This window comes from Pristis pectinata, chromosome 3 (assembly GCF_009764475.1).
Source record: "Pristis pectinata isolate sPriPec2 chromosome 3, sPriPec2.1.pri, whole genome shotgun sequence".
NCBI lineage: Eukaryota > Metazoa > Chordata > Chondrichthyes > Rhinopristiformes > Pristidae > Pristis > Pristis pectinata.
In genome coordinates, this window is record NC_067407.1 from 74,980,822 (window position 1) to 74,998,445 (window position 17,624).

A 17,624-nucleotide genomic window follows, 5' to 3' on the forward strand; every position below is an offset into this window, starting at 1 on the left:
CACCACAGAAAGGATGTGATTGCACTGGAGAGGGTGTAGAGGAGGTTTATCAGGATGTTGCCTGGGATGGAACATTTCAGTTATTGGGAGAGATTGGATAGGCTGGGTTTGTTTTCTTGGAGCGGAGGAGGCTGAGGGGAGACCTGATAGAGGTATACAAAATAATGGAGGGCATGGGTAGGATGAATATTGAGAAACTTTTCTTAATAACAGAGAGATCTAAAACCCGAGGATATCAGTTTAAAGTGAGGATAAAGGGTAGAAGGGATGTGAGGAAGAATCTTCTCCACCAGAGGGTGATTGCTGGAACGTGCTGCTGCACAGGTGTTGGAGGCAGGGACTCTCACAGCATTTTAGAAGTGCCTGGATGAACACTTGAATTGCCAGGGCTTGGAAGGCTACAGACCAAGTGCTGGTAAATGGGATTAGTGTAGATGGGTACTTGATGGTCAGCATGAAGATGGTGGGCTGAAGGGCCTGTGTTTGTGCTGTATGACTCTATGACAAAAAAATCTTCTAGCAGATGTGTGCAATATTCCTGGGTAGCTGTCATGACGGCTTTCTCTGCAGAGTCCATCTTTCCTGATCTCTGTAATTTTAAGCATTGTTGCCACGGGCTGCTGAGAGACAAAGTAAACCCACTCAAAGTATGAATGATGAAGCACTTGAGAACTCAACCATTAAGGCAGTAAAGGGAAAGCCAAATGAAAGCTGGATGTCTTATGACTTGGCACGATAATGATTTACTTTGGGTGCTTGGAAATACCTGGAAGAACGCACCACCAAGAGTTTTTAAAATGGCGATGGTGTGTTGTGCTCTAGAGCAGTGGTTTTCAACCTTTTTCATGCTGCGGACCCCCAGAACACGTCCTTGTTAGATGGCGGACCCCCAAAGCCCACAAAATCAAACAATCGATAATTCAGGCATACAACACTTAAATTACTGCACATAGGCCCTATTGAAATAGTGACTATTTCAATCACCGATAATTAGCAGTGATGTCTTTCAGTGTTCAGTTCAATGTGAAGGTTGTGCCTGTTTTGCACTGCAGAGTTTGTCCAAATGTGGTGGTATGTGTGACAAACATATGCGTATGTCATCCTCAATATTCAGTCTTGATCTGTATTTGGTTTTCATGGCAGTGACTGCAGAAAATGCTATTTCGCACAAGTAAGTAGTTGCAAATGGTAACAGAACATTGATGGCTTTGCCAGACAGCAGTGGATACTCCTGGGAACATGCTATCCAGAACGACAACAGTGACATTCGGTTGAACTGCAAGCGCAAAGTCCTCTCAGATGACAGTTCAGCCAATTCTTCTTGTTCATGTCCAGTTAAATCAGTAAGCATGCATTCAAATGGATTTCGAATCCAATCAAACATGCTCGTGTCATCGTCACCGAAATACTCATGGAAATAATGTGACAGCTGTTGAATATGGTTCAAAATGGTGCTCGCAACGGCCTCTGTCTTAGTCTCGTTCACTGTCAGAAAGTCAGCCAGCAACGGAAACATATAATAGATGCCTTGCTCGCATCCTCCCTTCCAGATACAGAGTTTTTTCTGGAAGGCGTTGATTTTGTCATGCGTTTTCAGAACATTTGAGCCAGGTCCTTGCAATAATAGATTTAAGCTGTTCAAAATGTTGAAAATATCTGCAAGATAAGCTAATCTGGCAACCCACGTCTCATCTGTCAAGAACTGTGCCAATGATCTGATATGCTTATTTAGAAAAATGAGCAGTTCATCTCACAATTCATATACACACTGCACAACGTGGCCTCATGACAGCCATCTGACTTCTGTATGTAGCAACAAATGCTTATGCTCGGCTTTCATTTCACGGCATATGTTTTCAAGCAAACGTTGACTGAGCGGCCTGGCTTTGATAAAGTTAACGATTTTAATGCACGTGGAAAACACATCTGCAAGATTTTCATCCATATCCTTTGCAGCCAAAGCCTCACAGTGAATCATGCAGTGGGTTTCTGCTACATGTGGAGTTACTTCTTTCACTCGTGCGACTAGACCCGACTTCCGTTCTGTCATTGCGGCAGCACCATCCGTGCATACTCGAATACACTGTGTCCACGCCAATGCCGATTGTACAAAAAAAGTCTCAAGCACACGGAAAAGTTCTTCACCGGTTGTACACCCTGGGAGCGCCTTGCAAAACAAAAAGTCTTCCAAAGCCTCTCCTTCCCAGCAATATTGAACATAAACCAACAACTGCGCAGCACTGGCAACATCAGTACTTTCATCGAGCTGAATCACAAATCTGACTTGCTGAAGACATGCTATCAGCTAGCTCTGTATATCTTGCGCCTTATCGCCAATTCTTCTGCTTACTGTGTTATCAGACAGTGGAATGGCTTTCAGTTTTTGACTGGATTCTTTTCCCAGTACAACTTCACACATATCTACTGCTGCAGGCAGTATAAGCTGTCATTTTGCCTTTCTGCTTGAAGTACAGCTCCTTTTGCCACTCAAAATATTCCTTCGGCTTACTGGCAATATCTGGATGCACTGTTGTTAAATGGCGCTTCAAATTCGCTGGTTTCATTGCATCGTTGGACAGTGTTTGCAAACACACAACACAGAGAGGCTGGTCCGCATTTTTCCCCACTGCGATGAAGCCATATGAAATGTATTCTGGATCGTACTTGCATTGTTTTCTCTTTCGGTCACCCTTATCCCCTTCGTCATCAGAATCTTCCGGTTTCTGGTCAGCTTTTCTCTTCAGAAATTTCTCCATACTCAGCAATACTCGCTGGACAGTTTAATTACTATTACTGATAAACAAAATTATCAAAACTAATCTAAAATTTACACGCTTGCGCACTTTTCATTTAACAGTGATGTCACTGTGGCGTAAATGCATGGTAAGTAAGCAATATTATTAAGGCACACAAACAATGTCACTCAGTCTCTCTAACGCTACAGTGCACAACAGAATAGTAGTAAGCAGTGAACACTACTGACTACTCTGACTACACAAATCAAATATTAAGTGGCAGCTTACCAGAAGGAAACACCGTCTAAGTCTCTAGGATTGTCACCTATAACAGATAGAATAGATATGGACGATTTTCTGAATAGTGGAAAAGTGGAGCAAGCAAGTAAGCTATGTCTTTGTAACAGGTCATTTTTCCATTTTTTTCTTGGCTTGCTCGCGGACCCCCTGGCAACCCGCCACGGACCCCCAGGGGTCTGCGGACCACAGGTTGAAAACCTCTGCTCTAGAGGATGTTGAGGAGCACCAAGGTTTGGAGCTGCAGCAGATACAGAGCACAGAGTCTCAGGGCTGGAGGAGAAGCATAATGTAGGACTAGATTGCCCAACCTGACATACACCTGGCACTTATTGTCAAGCTGTGGCTGCAATTTCCATCAGTGGAAGTTGTTCTATTAGCCTGGGACTGCACACCACTTGGCATGCATTGGTGTGCAGGGGAGGACATATGACCAGCACTTGCATATACTGATGATGTCAACTTCGAAGCCTATTTTTCAATTTTCCCAAAGCCTTCATGTAGATTTGCTGCAACAACAGATGTGAGTTGGTTTCAATCAACATAATTAATATTAATTAACTATCTGAACAAAATATAAACTGATCCTTATCTATTTGTTTTACCATTTCTTTTAGCCATTATTTCAAGACAATTGACAACTTCACTCAGCAGATTACAGGGATGTTTGCCATGGGAAATAGAAATATATTGAATGAAAAGATGTAACCATCATATTATTTGAAAGAATACTTGACCTATATCTAATTTGGAAGGAATAACTTGTCAGAGGATGAAATAAAAATTTTATGGCCTATTTTAGTCTAAATCCAAAGATGTTTCTAACATTTTTCATGGAGCAAAGATAAGTTTTTATGTGTATGATATGAAATCAACATCAAAAACTTTGAAATGATCATCATTATATCATGGATTTAATGCAGTTCATCCATGTCAATTTAATTAAATAATTTGCAGTTTAATTTTTTCTTAAATGGCTAAAATTGTATTCTACTGCCATTGTCAACCCAAGCAACAACACCCATGTCCCTCAATTCTCCCACCATCACCACCAATCTATGACCAACCCCACCACTCTCCATCAGTTGTGAGCCAGAGACCACATTCTCTTCCTTAGACCTCCCACCATATTCAGTGATGCACATGCACCAATAGATCTTGACTCCTGGAAGAGAAGGTCTCCATCAACACCCAGTTCAAGTACTTTATTTCCTAGTGGCTTGGTGAGGGACCAAATTCGCCAGTGGGTAGGATGTTGGGAGGTTAGTAGTTCAGTGGTTGTCCAAGAAACAGAGCTAAGTACCACAGTTATTTCCGCACATCAGTCCACAGGTCCTCGGCATTGAGGATGACTTGCTTCCACTCCAGTTCTCTGTGTTCAGGAGTGGTTGAAGAGTATTATGTAGGAACTCCACAGGTGGTGCTCAACAAGGCAGGTAGTGGATCTTGTGTGTTCCTTCTGCTGTTTGTGCATGGCCTTTCTTTGTTTTGATCAAAGGCTCGAGATATTTAGTGCCTTCCAGATGTTCCTTCACCATTTTGAGCTGCCATGGGCCAGGGATTCCCATGAATCATTGAAGGCATTACATATTTCATGGAGGCTTTGAGAACATCTTTGAACTGCTTCCTGTGTCCTCCTGGAAATCTCTTGCCACAACTGAGCTCAGAGTACAGTGCTTACTATGGAAATCTGGTATCAGGCGTGCAGAGGATGTGGCCACCCACTGGAGCTGGTTGAGTATGATCAGATTCCCAGTGCTGGGGATGTTATCCCGAGAGTGAACAGGTTTGCCTGTCAGACCAATGGGTTTGGAGGAAACAGAAACAGAATTGATGATACTTAACTGTTTTAAAGTATCAACTGTAAGTTGCCCATGTTGCTGCAGCATCCAGGAGGGAGGAGGTGACTGCTGATCAGCAGAACATGGCCTTTGTTGGTTCTTGAGCATTCTTATCCTCGGCTCTCCTGTGGCTGTGCTGGCGCAGTGGTGAATTGTGACACTGGTGTCTACTTTTGCTGAGGACTGGCTCCTGAGATTGGAACTGAATCATGTTTTTAAGGGTCTCATTGTGAATGTGATTGTCGGGGGTCAATGCTGTGGAGTGGGCACAGGGAATTGGAGGACCTTTGACTCAAGATTGTTTAATGTGAAGCTCATCTCTTGTATGCTTCAGTGAAAAAGTCAACAATGACTTGGAACTCAGTCTCTGAAAGTGCATGTATACAGTGTTGTGTGCAAATCAGATGATGTTAGTTTTTGAATCGTTTCATCTAAGTTTGAATGCTTCTCTATTTGTCTTGAAGACTAATTCCACTCCAGCGGTATTGCAGGGAGGGAGGTCGAGAAGAGATGATACATCCTTTGCTTGACCCCAATCTGCACTAAGATTGGGTCTCTGGTGGGTACCTTGGCCAGAGTCACATCATCATGTAGCAGACGTGGAAAAGTAATGAATTTCTGAGGACAGCCAAATTTGAGAAGAATTCTCTTTAACCTTCTCAGTTAATAGAGTTTGTGAGGCCAATAAAGACCATGTAGGCTGGTGCTACCATCAACAGTGTTGGTGGATTTATCGCATGGTAAAGGTCATGTCATTGCAGCACTTGATTAACAGAATCCACAGTGCAACCTCAGGAGGAGCTTCCTGACTGTCAAGAGGAGGTGGTTGAGGAGGATCCTTGCCATGACTTTTCCCATTGCAGACAGCAGTGAGATTCCTCTGTAATTGCTGTTAATGGGTGTGTGTCGTTTCTTGAAGATGGTCATTATTATGGTGTCTCTAAAAACCCTTGAGCTACCCAGATGTGGGAGTTGTGTTCATGAATTTGTACCAGAAATACTCTTCTGCTGTATCTTCATATCTTAGCAGGAATTTTGTTGCCCTAGAGCCCTTGTTGCTTTTCAACTATTAAGTGGTCTTTTTGACCTCTTTCTGGGATGGCATTTCACTGGGGTTGTGAGGGATAGTGTGTTGTGGAACGGAGTTAGGAACACTCACATCAAAAACAGAATTTTGACTGTTAGAGATCTTCAAAGTGCTCCTTCAAACTAGTGCTAACTACCTTCCTATTTGTGATAAACTCTCCTTTGTTTTTGGCTCTTGGTGGAATTGATTCTTGGATGTTTGGGCTAAAGATCATATTGACAACATGGAAGAATCCATTCATGTCACACTTATCAAGTAGTTCCTCGATCTCCTGTGCTCTTTACACCCACAATCAATCTTTTATGTCACACATTTTTGTGGCCTCAGCCTTCAGATGCCTGTTGACTTGTTTCTTTTACCTTGAGACATGATGTAGTTTCAAGTTGAAGAACACCTTGTACTGATGACTTCTGGACCCCTTAGTTGTTATCATCAAGTGTTTGCTGGCAGACAAACCAAGATATTTTTATTCCACAGGCACTATTTACGATGGACTTCAAGGCAGATGAGGCACTTTGGACACCATGACTGTTATTGGTCAGGAATTGGAGGGTAATATGGCAAATGCAGCTGAAATGAAGAACATTACAGGGCAGGATGTCCTCTTAATAGAACAGTGAGGACGAGGAAGAGCAAAGGCTTGTATATACATAAGGCTGTGAACACGGGTGCATTATTTAATAAATTGTTAAGTTTTCATTATAATTTTGACCCATTTAAATGTGTCTTGACCTTTGAGTAGGGACTTTTGAATATTGGACTGAGGATTGGATGGCTTATGTTGAGCTGGTTGAAGATGACTTTGAAGGAGAGTCCTGACAATAGATAAAGATGAGAGTGATTATTGGTGGTATTCTGGACAGATGGCATTAACAGAAGGGGATGTGTATATAGATTTGAGAAGGTGGACTGAGGGGATGAGGTATCACGCACATCATTATTTCGATGAACATGCCAATACACTTCCCTTTCCTGTTCTGATTAGGTCAATAAATTGCAATCAACACTGAATTCAGGAGCATGACATGCAGCTCCTACTGCTAACCTCAATAGCAACATTCTTGATGTTATTAAAATAGCTTTTTCCTTCTGCGTGTCGAGAAGAATCCATTTACAGTACCTACAGCCCCAGACGTCACAAACATAGAGCCATCATTAAAACAAAGGATTGCTTGAGCATTTGCAATCTATTTAGTCACTTACACATATTCTCCTCCCAACTCCAGAATCCATCATATACTACATTTGCAATGTTTCCTTAACTAGTTCAATGGACCAATGTAGGCCATCATCTTACCTGCCTGGTATGATTGCTTGGAGAAACCTGTACATTTTATGTGGCTGGGTAAAAAACTTACTCATGCATTACATCACATTATTCATGCTTTTAAATTTCCTGCACATTACCAAACAGTATGTCTTAACCTCTTTTCCCTTCGCTATTCTTAAAGCACCAGGAACCTCCAATTGAGCTCATGGTTTTTATAATTACTCATTCATTTTCATTTCCTAGAAAAATAGTAGGTTGGAACTATTAGTAATAGCTATCAGTACTACTTTTTCTGACCTTTTTTACACTTAAGCTCTGATGTTAAAATTGCCCATCTAGTAGGAATGGTGCTGATGTGTGTTTGAATTTGAGGTAGAGTGTGGACCATTGCATTCCTGAGATGCCTGTTGTGCAGGCAGGAGAGGGGTGTCAGATATATTAAAAACATGGATATATTAGGACCTGGTGACAACATTAATTGTAAGTTGTGTCCAGTTCCTGTGCCAAATACACAGTAAAATTAGGTGCAAATGGATTGGGAGCCAAATAAGATCCAGAAGAATGAACCCATTATGTCTGTGCACAGCCTCCTCTACTGCCAAGTTGAGGCTAGACGCAGATTAGAGGAACAGCACCTCATATTCTGCCTTGGTAGTCTCCAACCTGACGGCATGAACATCGATTTCTCTAACTTCCAGTAACCACTCCCCTCTGTCCCTTCCTTTTTTTACCCCCTTTTCCCTTGTCCCACTGGCCCCCATCACCCCTTCTTTCCTCTCCCCCACCCTCTCCATCTACTCATCACACACATATTCCTTCCACTGGTTCCCCTCCCCACCTCCTTCCCTTTATTCCATGGTCCACCATCCTCTCCTATCAGATTCCATCTCCTTCAGCCCTTTGTCATTTTGATCTATCACCTCCCACCTTATTACATCTTTCCCACTCTCCTCCCTTCCTCACCTGCCTATCATCTCCTCACTTGGATCCATCTATCAGCTTCCAGGTCTTGTTCCACCACTTGCTTCCCCCCCCCCCCCCCCCCCACAACTTATACTGGCTATCTCCCCTCTTCCTTTCCATTTCTGAGGAAAGGTCTCAACCCAAAACATCAACTGTCCATTTCCCTCCATAGGTGCTACCTGACCCGCTGAGTTCCTCCAGTGTTTTGTTTGTCAACCCGTTTAAGTACTTTTGGTTTTGTTCCCCTGAGGGCCAGGAGGAACAGCACTGGGTGAGATGATGACAAACCTCTATAAGTGAAGTCCAAGAATAAAAAGTATCCAAACCACACCATGCAAAGGAGCTGACATTGTCCTGTCTGCTTTGACTGCACAACTTCCACTGGAGCTAAAATCCAAGCAATCGTTTCCACAATGAGTGCTATTAGCACACACCTATAACTATTTCTGAAGTTTGAATCCGGTCTACTGTGCACCAAGAGTTTTGCCCCTCATTCATTGTACTCTTGACTTACATAGGTGATGTGACCATACCTTAAGCTTTAGCCCTTGTCCACAATGTTAGTGTGATGGGACTTAGAGTCCAACTTTCTCTTTTCATATATTAAATGGAAACCAAAATAGCAAACCACTGGATGTTGAAAAAATGTGAGCTGAATCTCAAATGATTTTCACTAAATAAATTAAAATATCTTTATGTCAAGAATAGTTTCTGTGCTTGTTAAAAACTATGTTCCATAGCAGTAACAAAAAATATGAGTTCAAGCAAAGCATGCCAGAATAAGTTAACGTAATAACAGACAGTTTACTTTCTTGAAATTAAATACAAATAAATGTTTACTGTAAAATTATTTGAAGTGATGCTCTTTAATATGTTATTCAAAAGTGTTTCTTTTCTTCTTGTGCTAGGCTTTATAACAAATGGAAACAGAAAATAACCATCATTAAAATAGACTGATGGTGAATATAGTATTTTCTTTGAAATCTATCACAACTTTAATACTAAGGATGGCCATATCCTTGGCCTGCACTGCCATCCCTTATTTCTTTCCAGTTCTTTTTTAGAATTGATTCTTGTGCAAAGAAAATGTGCCTTTTTTACTGGACCATGCCCTCCCATCTACCTTACTCTCAACACCTATGAACAGGTAAAACTGCAACCTGCTTCCACTCCCACATGACTTTTAGGATACTGCAAGCTTATGTTTAACTGGTAGGACAGTCACTCTGACATCGTGGAGGCACAGGGTCCTCAATCCCATTACAGAGCCAACAGGTCAAAGAATGAGGATCCAAGCCTACAGAGCCATCAGCAGATGAATTCTCAATGGAGCAAATGTTCTTTAATAAGTTTTCCTTTGTTTCATGGGAGTAACTCAGAAAACCCCATGTGAATGCTAAATAGGTAAAAAATGAGATTTATCTTCATCTCACTTTTGCCTAATAATGCTCCATCATGAAGACAAAATAAGCAAAGAACCCACAATCCATATATTAAATATTCACACCACAAAAGAAAGCCAAGGAGACCATTACATCTGCTGTGACGGTCATTTTCTGCTACACCAATCCAGAACCCATCCATTTTCTCCCAGGAGTTATATATCATGACATTTTTAGCTTAGACATTTTTCCTCAACAAAATGTGTTGGTCACTATCTAAACTATTTCCTTTGGCTATGTACCCCAGCATCCTCCTGCATAAAGACATTCCTCTCTACCTTTCTTCAGTTTCATTGACAATGTTAAATGATAAGCCATTGACATAGATTTCTCAAGCAAATGAAATTACTCACACAATCTATGTAATTTTAAGCATTTCAACAAAACCTTTGGGATGGGTGTTTTGGCATCCTTTCCTGGAGTGGCACCTTTTTCTAGTCTACTTTGGCAGGTATATAACTGAAGCACATACCTTGTAATTGCATAGCTTTATATGCTTTGTCAGTGACAGTGTCATGAAAGTAATCAATGAGTTTTTATTCAGTTAATGAGTGTCACCAATGGCACGTCAGATGTCAGGCCCATGGATTTCAGGCTCCAATATAAGCAATATAAATCACATTATGTTTGAATAAATATATATAACATCATTGAATGTCTGAAAACTAATAAGCTAATAAGCTGAAGCTCGGTAAAACGGGAGAATTCTATGCACCAAAATTTTCACCAATAGAAGTTGTAAAGATCATAAGATCAAAACGGCTGAACTGGCAAAAAGCAGTAAAGGAGTTGACAATTTTGTGGATTGAATAATGAATGAGTGTCATAGAGGATAGTCTATTACCAGCAGCATACAAAATGGTAAAGTAAGCAGCAATTGCACTGTGGATTGGATTGGAATAACAGTAAAACATTGTGAAGCAGTGAAAAGGCGTCAGAGTCATTGACTGTAAAATTGGGCTGTCTAGCACAAGTGACAATTTGCTTCTGATTTCACGTGCAAAATACAGGCAACCTTTTTTGTGCACCATTCAATAGTTTGGTCAGTGCAGCAACTCATGTATCACTCATGCAGACTGAACAGATATTGATGTCACTTGATGCCTCCGGGCAAAGTCAACTTCGACCACATGTTAAACACCTGAGAAGAATCTGCTGTTTATAAGCAGGAAAAACCCGCCATTCCATTTGCCCTAGGATCTTCAAAAGATTTGTTGGTTAACGAGCGGAGGAAAGTTACACATTTTCTTATTTTCATTTTTTAAGTTTCAGAAGTCATGAGGGTATGGCTTAAGGTATGCTTACGTGACCTAACGTACTTGACTTAATATTAAGGAATTTGAAAAAAAAACAGAATCAACTAGGCTTAGAAATGATAACCATAAAAACTACCAGTTTGTCAGAAAAACCTATCTGATTCACTAATGTCCTTCAAGGGAGGAAATTTATTGCTCTTACCTGAATCGACCTTCATGTGTCATCAGAACTATTCCCTTTGGTTGACACGTAAATGCCCTCTTTAATGGCCAAACAAGCCACTCAGTTGTACCATTACTGCTATGTTCAGACAGAGGAAGAATAAAACTGGACAGACCAGCTGACATAGAACTAAGCACCAAATTTGAGTTCAAGTCACACCTAGCCCAATGGATTTTGCAAAGTCTGGTGTCTAAGTTGGGAGAGCGGTTCTAAACTGGTCATACAAAAGCTTCACATAGTTGTATTCACAGAATCATACCTTATAGTCAATGTGCCAGACTTGTCTGTCATAATCCTTGGGTATTTCTTGTCCCACTAGCAGGACAAACTGACCAGAGGTGATGGCACAGTGATATACAGGTGGGGAGTGGGGTAGCCCTTAGAGTCATCAACATCCATTTCAGACCCTATGAAGTCTAGGGCATCAGGTCACACATGGACTGGGAAATTTCCTGTCTACCACCCACCATCCTCCCTCAGCTGATGAATTAGTGCTCCTCCATATTGAGCAACACTTGAAAAAAACACTGATCAGGAGCAAAGGGACAGAATGTCCTCTGGTTGGGGAACTTAAATGACCATCGCTAAGACTGGCTTGGTCATACCAGCGCTGACGGATCTGGCAAGGTCCTGGAGGACACAGCTGTCAGATCAGGACTGCAGCAGATACTGAACAAACCAATCTGAAGGATGAACCAATTTGACTTTGTTCTTGCTAATCTAAATCACTGTTCTAGGAAGTTCACCAACTTCATGCCACTGTTTCAGGAGCATCTTTACCAGGAGAACTATAGATTCAAGAATGTGAGTCACCACAACAATCAAGGGTAATCAGGGATGATGATTAACTACTTGCTTTGTCAGTCATGTCCATATTCCAAGAATGAATACAAAAAAATCCCTACTGCAGTTTAGGTTCATTGATTCATACGGTTATGCAGCATGAAAACAGGCTCTTTGCCCAACTTATCCATGCCAACTAAAATGCCTATCTAAACTAATCCCATTTGCCCAGATTCTGCCCAAATTTTGCCCAAATCCCTCTACACCTTTCCCATCCATGAACTTGTCTAAATGTTTTTCAGACATAATTATTTGTGGGGATGTTTTTCAACCACCTCCTCTGGCAGCTCATTCGATATACCCACCCCCCGCTGTATGAAAAACTTGCCCCTCAGGTCCTCTTTAAATCTTTCTTCTCTCATCTTAAACCTATCCCCCCCTGGTTTTTGACTCCCCTACCCTCGGTAAAAGAATATGACTATCTACCTATTATTTTATAAACCTCTATAAGGGTTACCCCTCAGCCTCCTTCACTCCTGGGAAAAATGTCCTAGCCTATCCAATCTTTCCTTACAACTCAAGCCCTCCAGTCCAGACAACATGCTTGTGAATCTTTTCTGCTCTCTAGCTTAATCACAACCTTCCTATAGCATGGTGACCAGAATTGCACATAATACTCCATGTGTGGTCGCATCAATGTCTTGTGCAGCTGTACTAGACTAGTCATGCAAAAGCGTCTGTCTGCTCTACTACAATCCTCAGAGCCTTGGCATTCATTGTGTAAGTCATGGCATGGTTTAGCTATTTTTCCTTCCCATTGTTGTGACGATATCAGCACCTGCTTGATCAATGCAAGACCAAAGCAATATTCCAAGCCATAATTAGACAGTTGATAAAGACAACAAATATAATTGTAAGCTGGTACCTCTGCCTGGTTATGTACTGCTCCAGGAATATCAGTTGGCATTCCACATACCTTACACATCTTTAGCTGCCACAGTTCCACTTCTAGAAGGCTGCCCACTTCTAGTAGAGGAAGCTCCAGATGGCTTTGCAATTTCAAGCAGCTCTGGTCCCAAAAGGCCCAGCATTGGAACATCTTGGCATGAGTGGGCTGAAGGGCCTGTATTGTGCTGTATTGTTCTATGGTAACTCTGGGCTGCCTACCTGGTAATAGCAAGGGCACTGGCAGTGTGGGTCACAATTTTTTTATTAATTCACCAGATGTGGACATCAGTGACTTAGATATTCAAGTATTTATTGTCCATTCCAAATTACACCTGAACTGAGAAGGCCGTTAAGATATTGGTGGATATCAGCCTCATGTAGGTCAGACCAGGTAAGGATTCCTGAGGGGCATTAGTGAACCAGATGGTTTTTTTGACAATCAGGTAGTTACTGTTACTGAGATCAGCCTTTATTTAAATTTCAGATTATTTGAGTTAAATTCCTATCTGACGTGGAGGGACTGAATTCTTATTTGTGGGTCAATGATCCAGAACTCCAGGTCCTGTAACTTAACCACTATTCTTTCATGCCCCTGTCATCCTGAGAGCGGGCAGCCAATTCATTGTCGATGGGGCCACTGCCACTCACCTGAGATTGCAGAAATCATAATCTATTGAAAGAGAAATTGATAGATTGCCATGACACCATCAAATGCCAGAATTTTGATAAAAGCAGGTTCAGCTGCAGCAGTAGTTGAGATATCAGTCATCAGACACTACGTGATGGTTGGGTCCACAAATAGAGAATTGGAACTGATCACCCCACCCCTGTGGAAAACGATCAGCTCTGAGCACAGCACAAATCCATGTTCTAAGATGGAGCAACAAACAGAATACTGGAGGAACTCAGCAGGTCAAGCAGCATCTGTGGGAGGAAAGGAATTGTCAATGTGTCGGGTTGAAACCCTGCATCAGGACGACCATGTTCAAAGTTGGCACTGGGCTCTATTCATTCTCCTTTACATTTCTTGTCTTTTCAGTCAGGCCTGCCATTACATCAAGCATCTCACTGTGCTCAGTCATTCAAGCTGTTCCACTCCTGAGCCCTCTGTACCAGAACTCTTGTCAGACTTCACTGGAGAGCTAGCACTTCCTGCTGCTCTGACTGCAGATCCAACCTCTGAGCTAACCGGTCCAGCATGCAGTGTTCCAGTGTCTGAGTTAGTGAATGCAGTGTCAGATTGAGTAATGTGGTGCCTTCCTCATTGCTCTCATGTTGTCTTTAAGCAGTGTCTGAGCCGGTGGAAATTCTTTTCTTTCGGAAAGAGTTAGGATTCGGATTAGAGAAATGACAAAGGGATATTGTTATGGTAAAGGAATGGGTGAGTAAGAAATAGGTGCTTGCAATATCTGTAACTTTTAATTGTGAATGGATTGTTGGATGAGTAAGGTGTGAGAAGGTAGATTCAGTGAGTGCACAGCACCTTCAAATATTCCTTCACCACTGCTAGCCATAGACTCCATAACAAGTGTTCCAAGAATGAATGGCAATCTGCCCTCCAAGGCAATCTGTTGTTGGACTCTGTCCTCACCAATCTGAAGGTGCAGCTGCTAGTTACGCATGAGAGAAAAGTGTTATGTGAAGCATGTTAGTGAGCATCTTGCACTGTGGTTGTGTAATATTCCATGCCATGGCTAAACAATGTGTGGAAGCTGTGAAATGTGGGTGTGAGGGTTGAAGCAGTGATAAGTATGTGTCAGTGTAGTAGACCATTTAGATTTTAGTTTCCGTCTTGATTTATGGATAAGTGATAATGGTGTATTTCATGGAACACTGTGAAGCCAATGGTCCAATTGTTGAGAATGAGATCTAAGGAGGTTTTCACCATTAACCTTTTGCAGCAATGATTTCAATTTGACTTTCTCCAACCGCTGCTCAGGTATGAGTCTTGAGGACTTCTGAGCCCATGAGAGTTACAGGATCTCTATCTGCCCCCACATCTTCTTGACTGAGGTATTATAATCAGGGTGTCTGCTCCTGTTTGTGACAAGTCATAGCTTACAGCATGCTCCCAAAACCTGTAGAGGGATCACCACTGGTTGTGAGCTCAGATCATCTCTCATTTGAGAAGGGCATGCATGGCTTCAGTGATAGCATTGCATTAAATTACTCCTCATGGATATGATGTAAAGGAATGCACAGCACCCTGACACTAAAAGTACTTTGAAATATAATGAGGCCACAACATGTCTTTCCTCTGAGTCCTGCACTGAACCAAATAAGTGTGGGTTAATTTTGATCCCAGTGAGCATTTCTCAACTCACTTTAGTTTCTGTCCATGATTTAGAGATGTTTAAAGTTAATTAAGCCTTAAAATTAACAGGTCTTTTATTAATTGTGTATATTTGGACTATGGGACCTCTAATGTGAAGAATGGACAATCAATTAACATCATGTCAAAATGTATTTATGCCACATATTAACTGGTGGTGTAGCTTGAAATTTGTATACCTTTTGGGTCTTGAACAATATTATGCAATGAACTAACTGAAACCCCAGACATCTATCTAAAGAAAACCTCAAAACATTGATTATTCATTTAGATAAGAACATTTACATGGATTATTTTATAGTCATATTAAAACCCTTTATAATTCTAGTGTGCTTGATAACGTGAACTGGATAGTGTGCCTTATGTGATAACATAAGATTAGAAATGCTGCATGTGGAAGTTGCCTAGGAAACAACCAAACATCTAGGAGCTTCCTGGCACTTTAATTCTCAACAGATCTTATTGCCACATACAGTTGCATGTCCAGGGCTACCCAACATTAGCCAGCTCTTCAGTGCTACCGGGTCTTGAGTATCAATTGGTTCGACCACACAAAGATCAACAGTCAGTTGAATATAAACTTATGAAACTTGCATGTTGTCCTTTTGGTGAGGTAAAGGATGCCTTGAGCTGGAATACTATCAGATTTTAATGCTACTGTTTTCTTTGTGTTCTTTTTTTGAACTCGAGTCAATACAGGAGATGGCATCGACTACAGCCAACAGAAAAGAGAAAATATTGGAGATCTGATTCAAGAGACTCTGGAGATCTTTGAGCTGTATGGAGGAGAAGATGCCTTCATTAATATCAAGTACATGATTCCAACTTATGAGTCATGCATTTATAATTGAAGCAAATAAACTGGTTGAAGAAGTATGCTGCATTAATTTATGTAACTGGGAATTTTGTAAGAGTGAATGCATCAATTACACCATAAAATTAACCATAATTGTGTTTTTGTTTTCTTGATTGTTCCTTAATACCTGCCTCTGTATTGCATATGTGAATTTAAACTGCCACTGGACTCAGACCTCAATCTTTCTGAACAATAAAACAATTTACTTACATAGCTGAATGATTGCTACTCTGTTTAGCTCATGATCGAGGTGATGTCATAGTCTATAAGTGTGAACTAATTATTAGGTGAGTACAATTCTGTTAAAAATTTGTATTGGCTGTTCTGTACAAAGGAATGATGATTTTGACTTGTTTATTAAAATGTAACTAGGTCCTTACCATCATTAAGATATTTGATATATAATGGAGATGATGCCTCGCAAAAGAAAAGCAAATACTGTTCTCTCCCTCTTAGGTCTACAGTAGTATTTCTGTATTCCTAATAAAATCCAAAGTAGGATTGTGAAAATCGCAACATTTTATGAATCAAGAAATTTAATGTGGTTGCTTAAATTTCTTTGATCAGCTGTCCTTCCAAACCTACACCATTCCTCCTTCTTCCATTTTCAGTGGTATGCATCATTCCTTCATTCTGACCTTTGCCAATGCTGTGTAAAGATTACACTCTGGATAATCTCTGAAACTCTCTGCTCTGAGATATCCCAAGATCTCCTGGACTGTTACAACAAGGCCCAATGTAAGGTCGAGGAACAACACCTTATTTTTTGTATGGACATGTTGCAGTCGGCAAGACACAATAATGAATTGTTCAGCTTCATATAACTTGCTCTTTGTTTCAGTTTGCATCGCATCTGGCCACTCATACATGTCTTTCCTCCCCTCTTTTTGTTTAATTTGTATATTCTGGCCTGCTCAGCATGTTTCAGTAGGCCGGACTGTACAACACTACCCAGACTTCACAACATGAGCTGCACATGCACAAAGGAACTTATCCATTCAATGGCTGTCCATCATTTGACCATATTACAGACATTCCCTTTATTCCATCCATTGCCCTGCCCCACTCCTACCCAAACCTTCCCTGTTACTACACTAACTTGCCGTATGATCTAAAACATTAACCAGTTTCTCTTTCCACAGTTGCTGATTGACTGGCTGAGTTCTTCCAGCATTTCTGTTTTTGTTTCAGATTCCTGCATCTGCTGTTTCATTTGTTCTCCTATTTTTAATTTGCTTTTTAGACTTTCAGTTTGTCATTTTCCTTCAGTCATTTTGCACTTAATCTTAATTCCAAACTGTTTGAGGTTCTCTTCACATCTCCTGTCATTGGAGAAACCTTTACTCTCATCTCAAAACTTCATCTTAAGTGGGAAAGTGGTTTATAGAGTAATGATCAAAGGATGATCTGCCTGCTTCTGAGGAAGTATCACACTGGAGAAGGCAATGGTAACACTTTTACCTGTCTGAAGGTTATGTGTTTAAGTCCCACTCTCAACTTCCGGCATGTAATGTAGGATGCCAGTTCCGTGGAGTACAGAGGAAGGGCTGCAGATGTCTGTCATTTTAGACAGTGAGCAACACCATCTACT

At 41.1% G+C, this 17,624-nt stretch overlaps 1 protein-coding gene across 1 annotated transcript in view; it reads left to right on the forward strand.

The window, feature by feature from the left end:
- Positions 1 to 16,231, forward strand: part of LOC127568457 (parkin coregulated gene protein homolog) — a 183,264-nt gene extending 167,033 nt beyond the window's left edge. Inside the window, exon 6 of the mRNA XM_052012216.1 lies at positions 15,868 to 16,231. Coding sequence (XP_051868176.1) covers positions 15,868 to 16,028 — 161 coding nt within the window. The 3' untranslated portion in view covers positions 16,029 to 16,231. The remainder of the gene's footprint in view (positions 1 to 15,867) is intronic.
- The last annotated feature ends 1,393 nt before the right edge of the window (positions 16,232 to 17,624 follow it).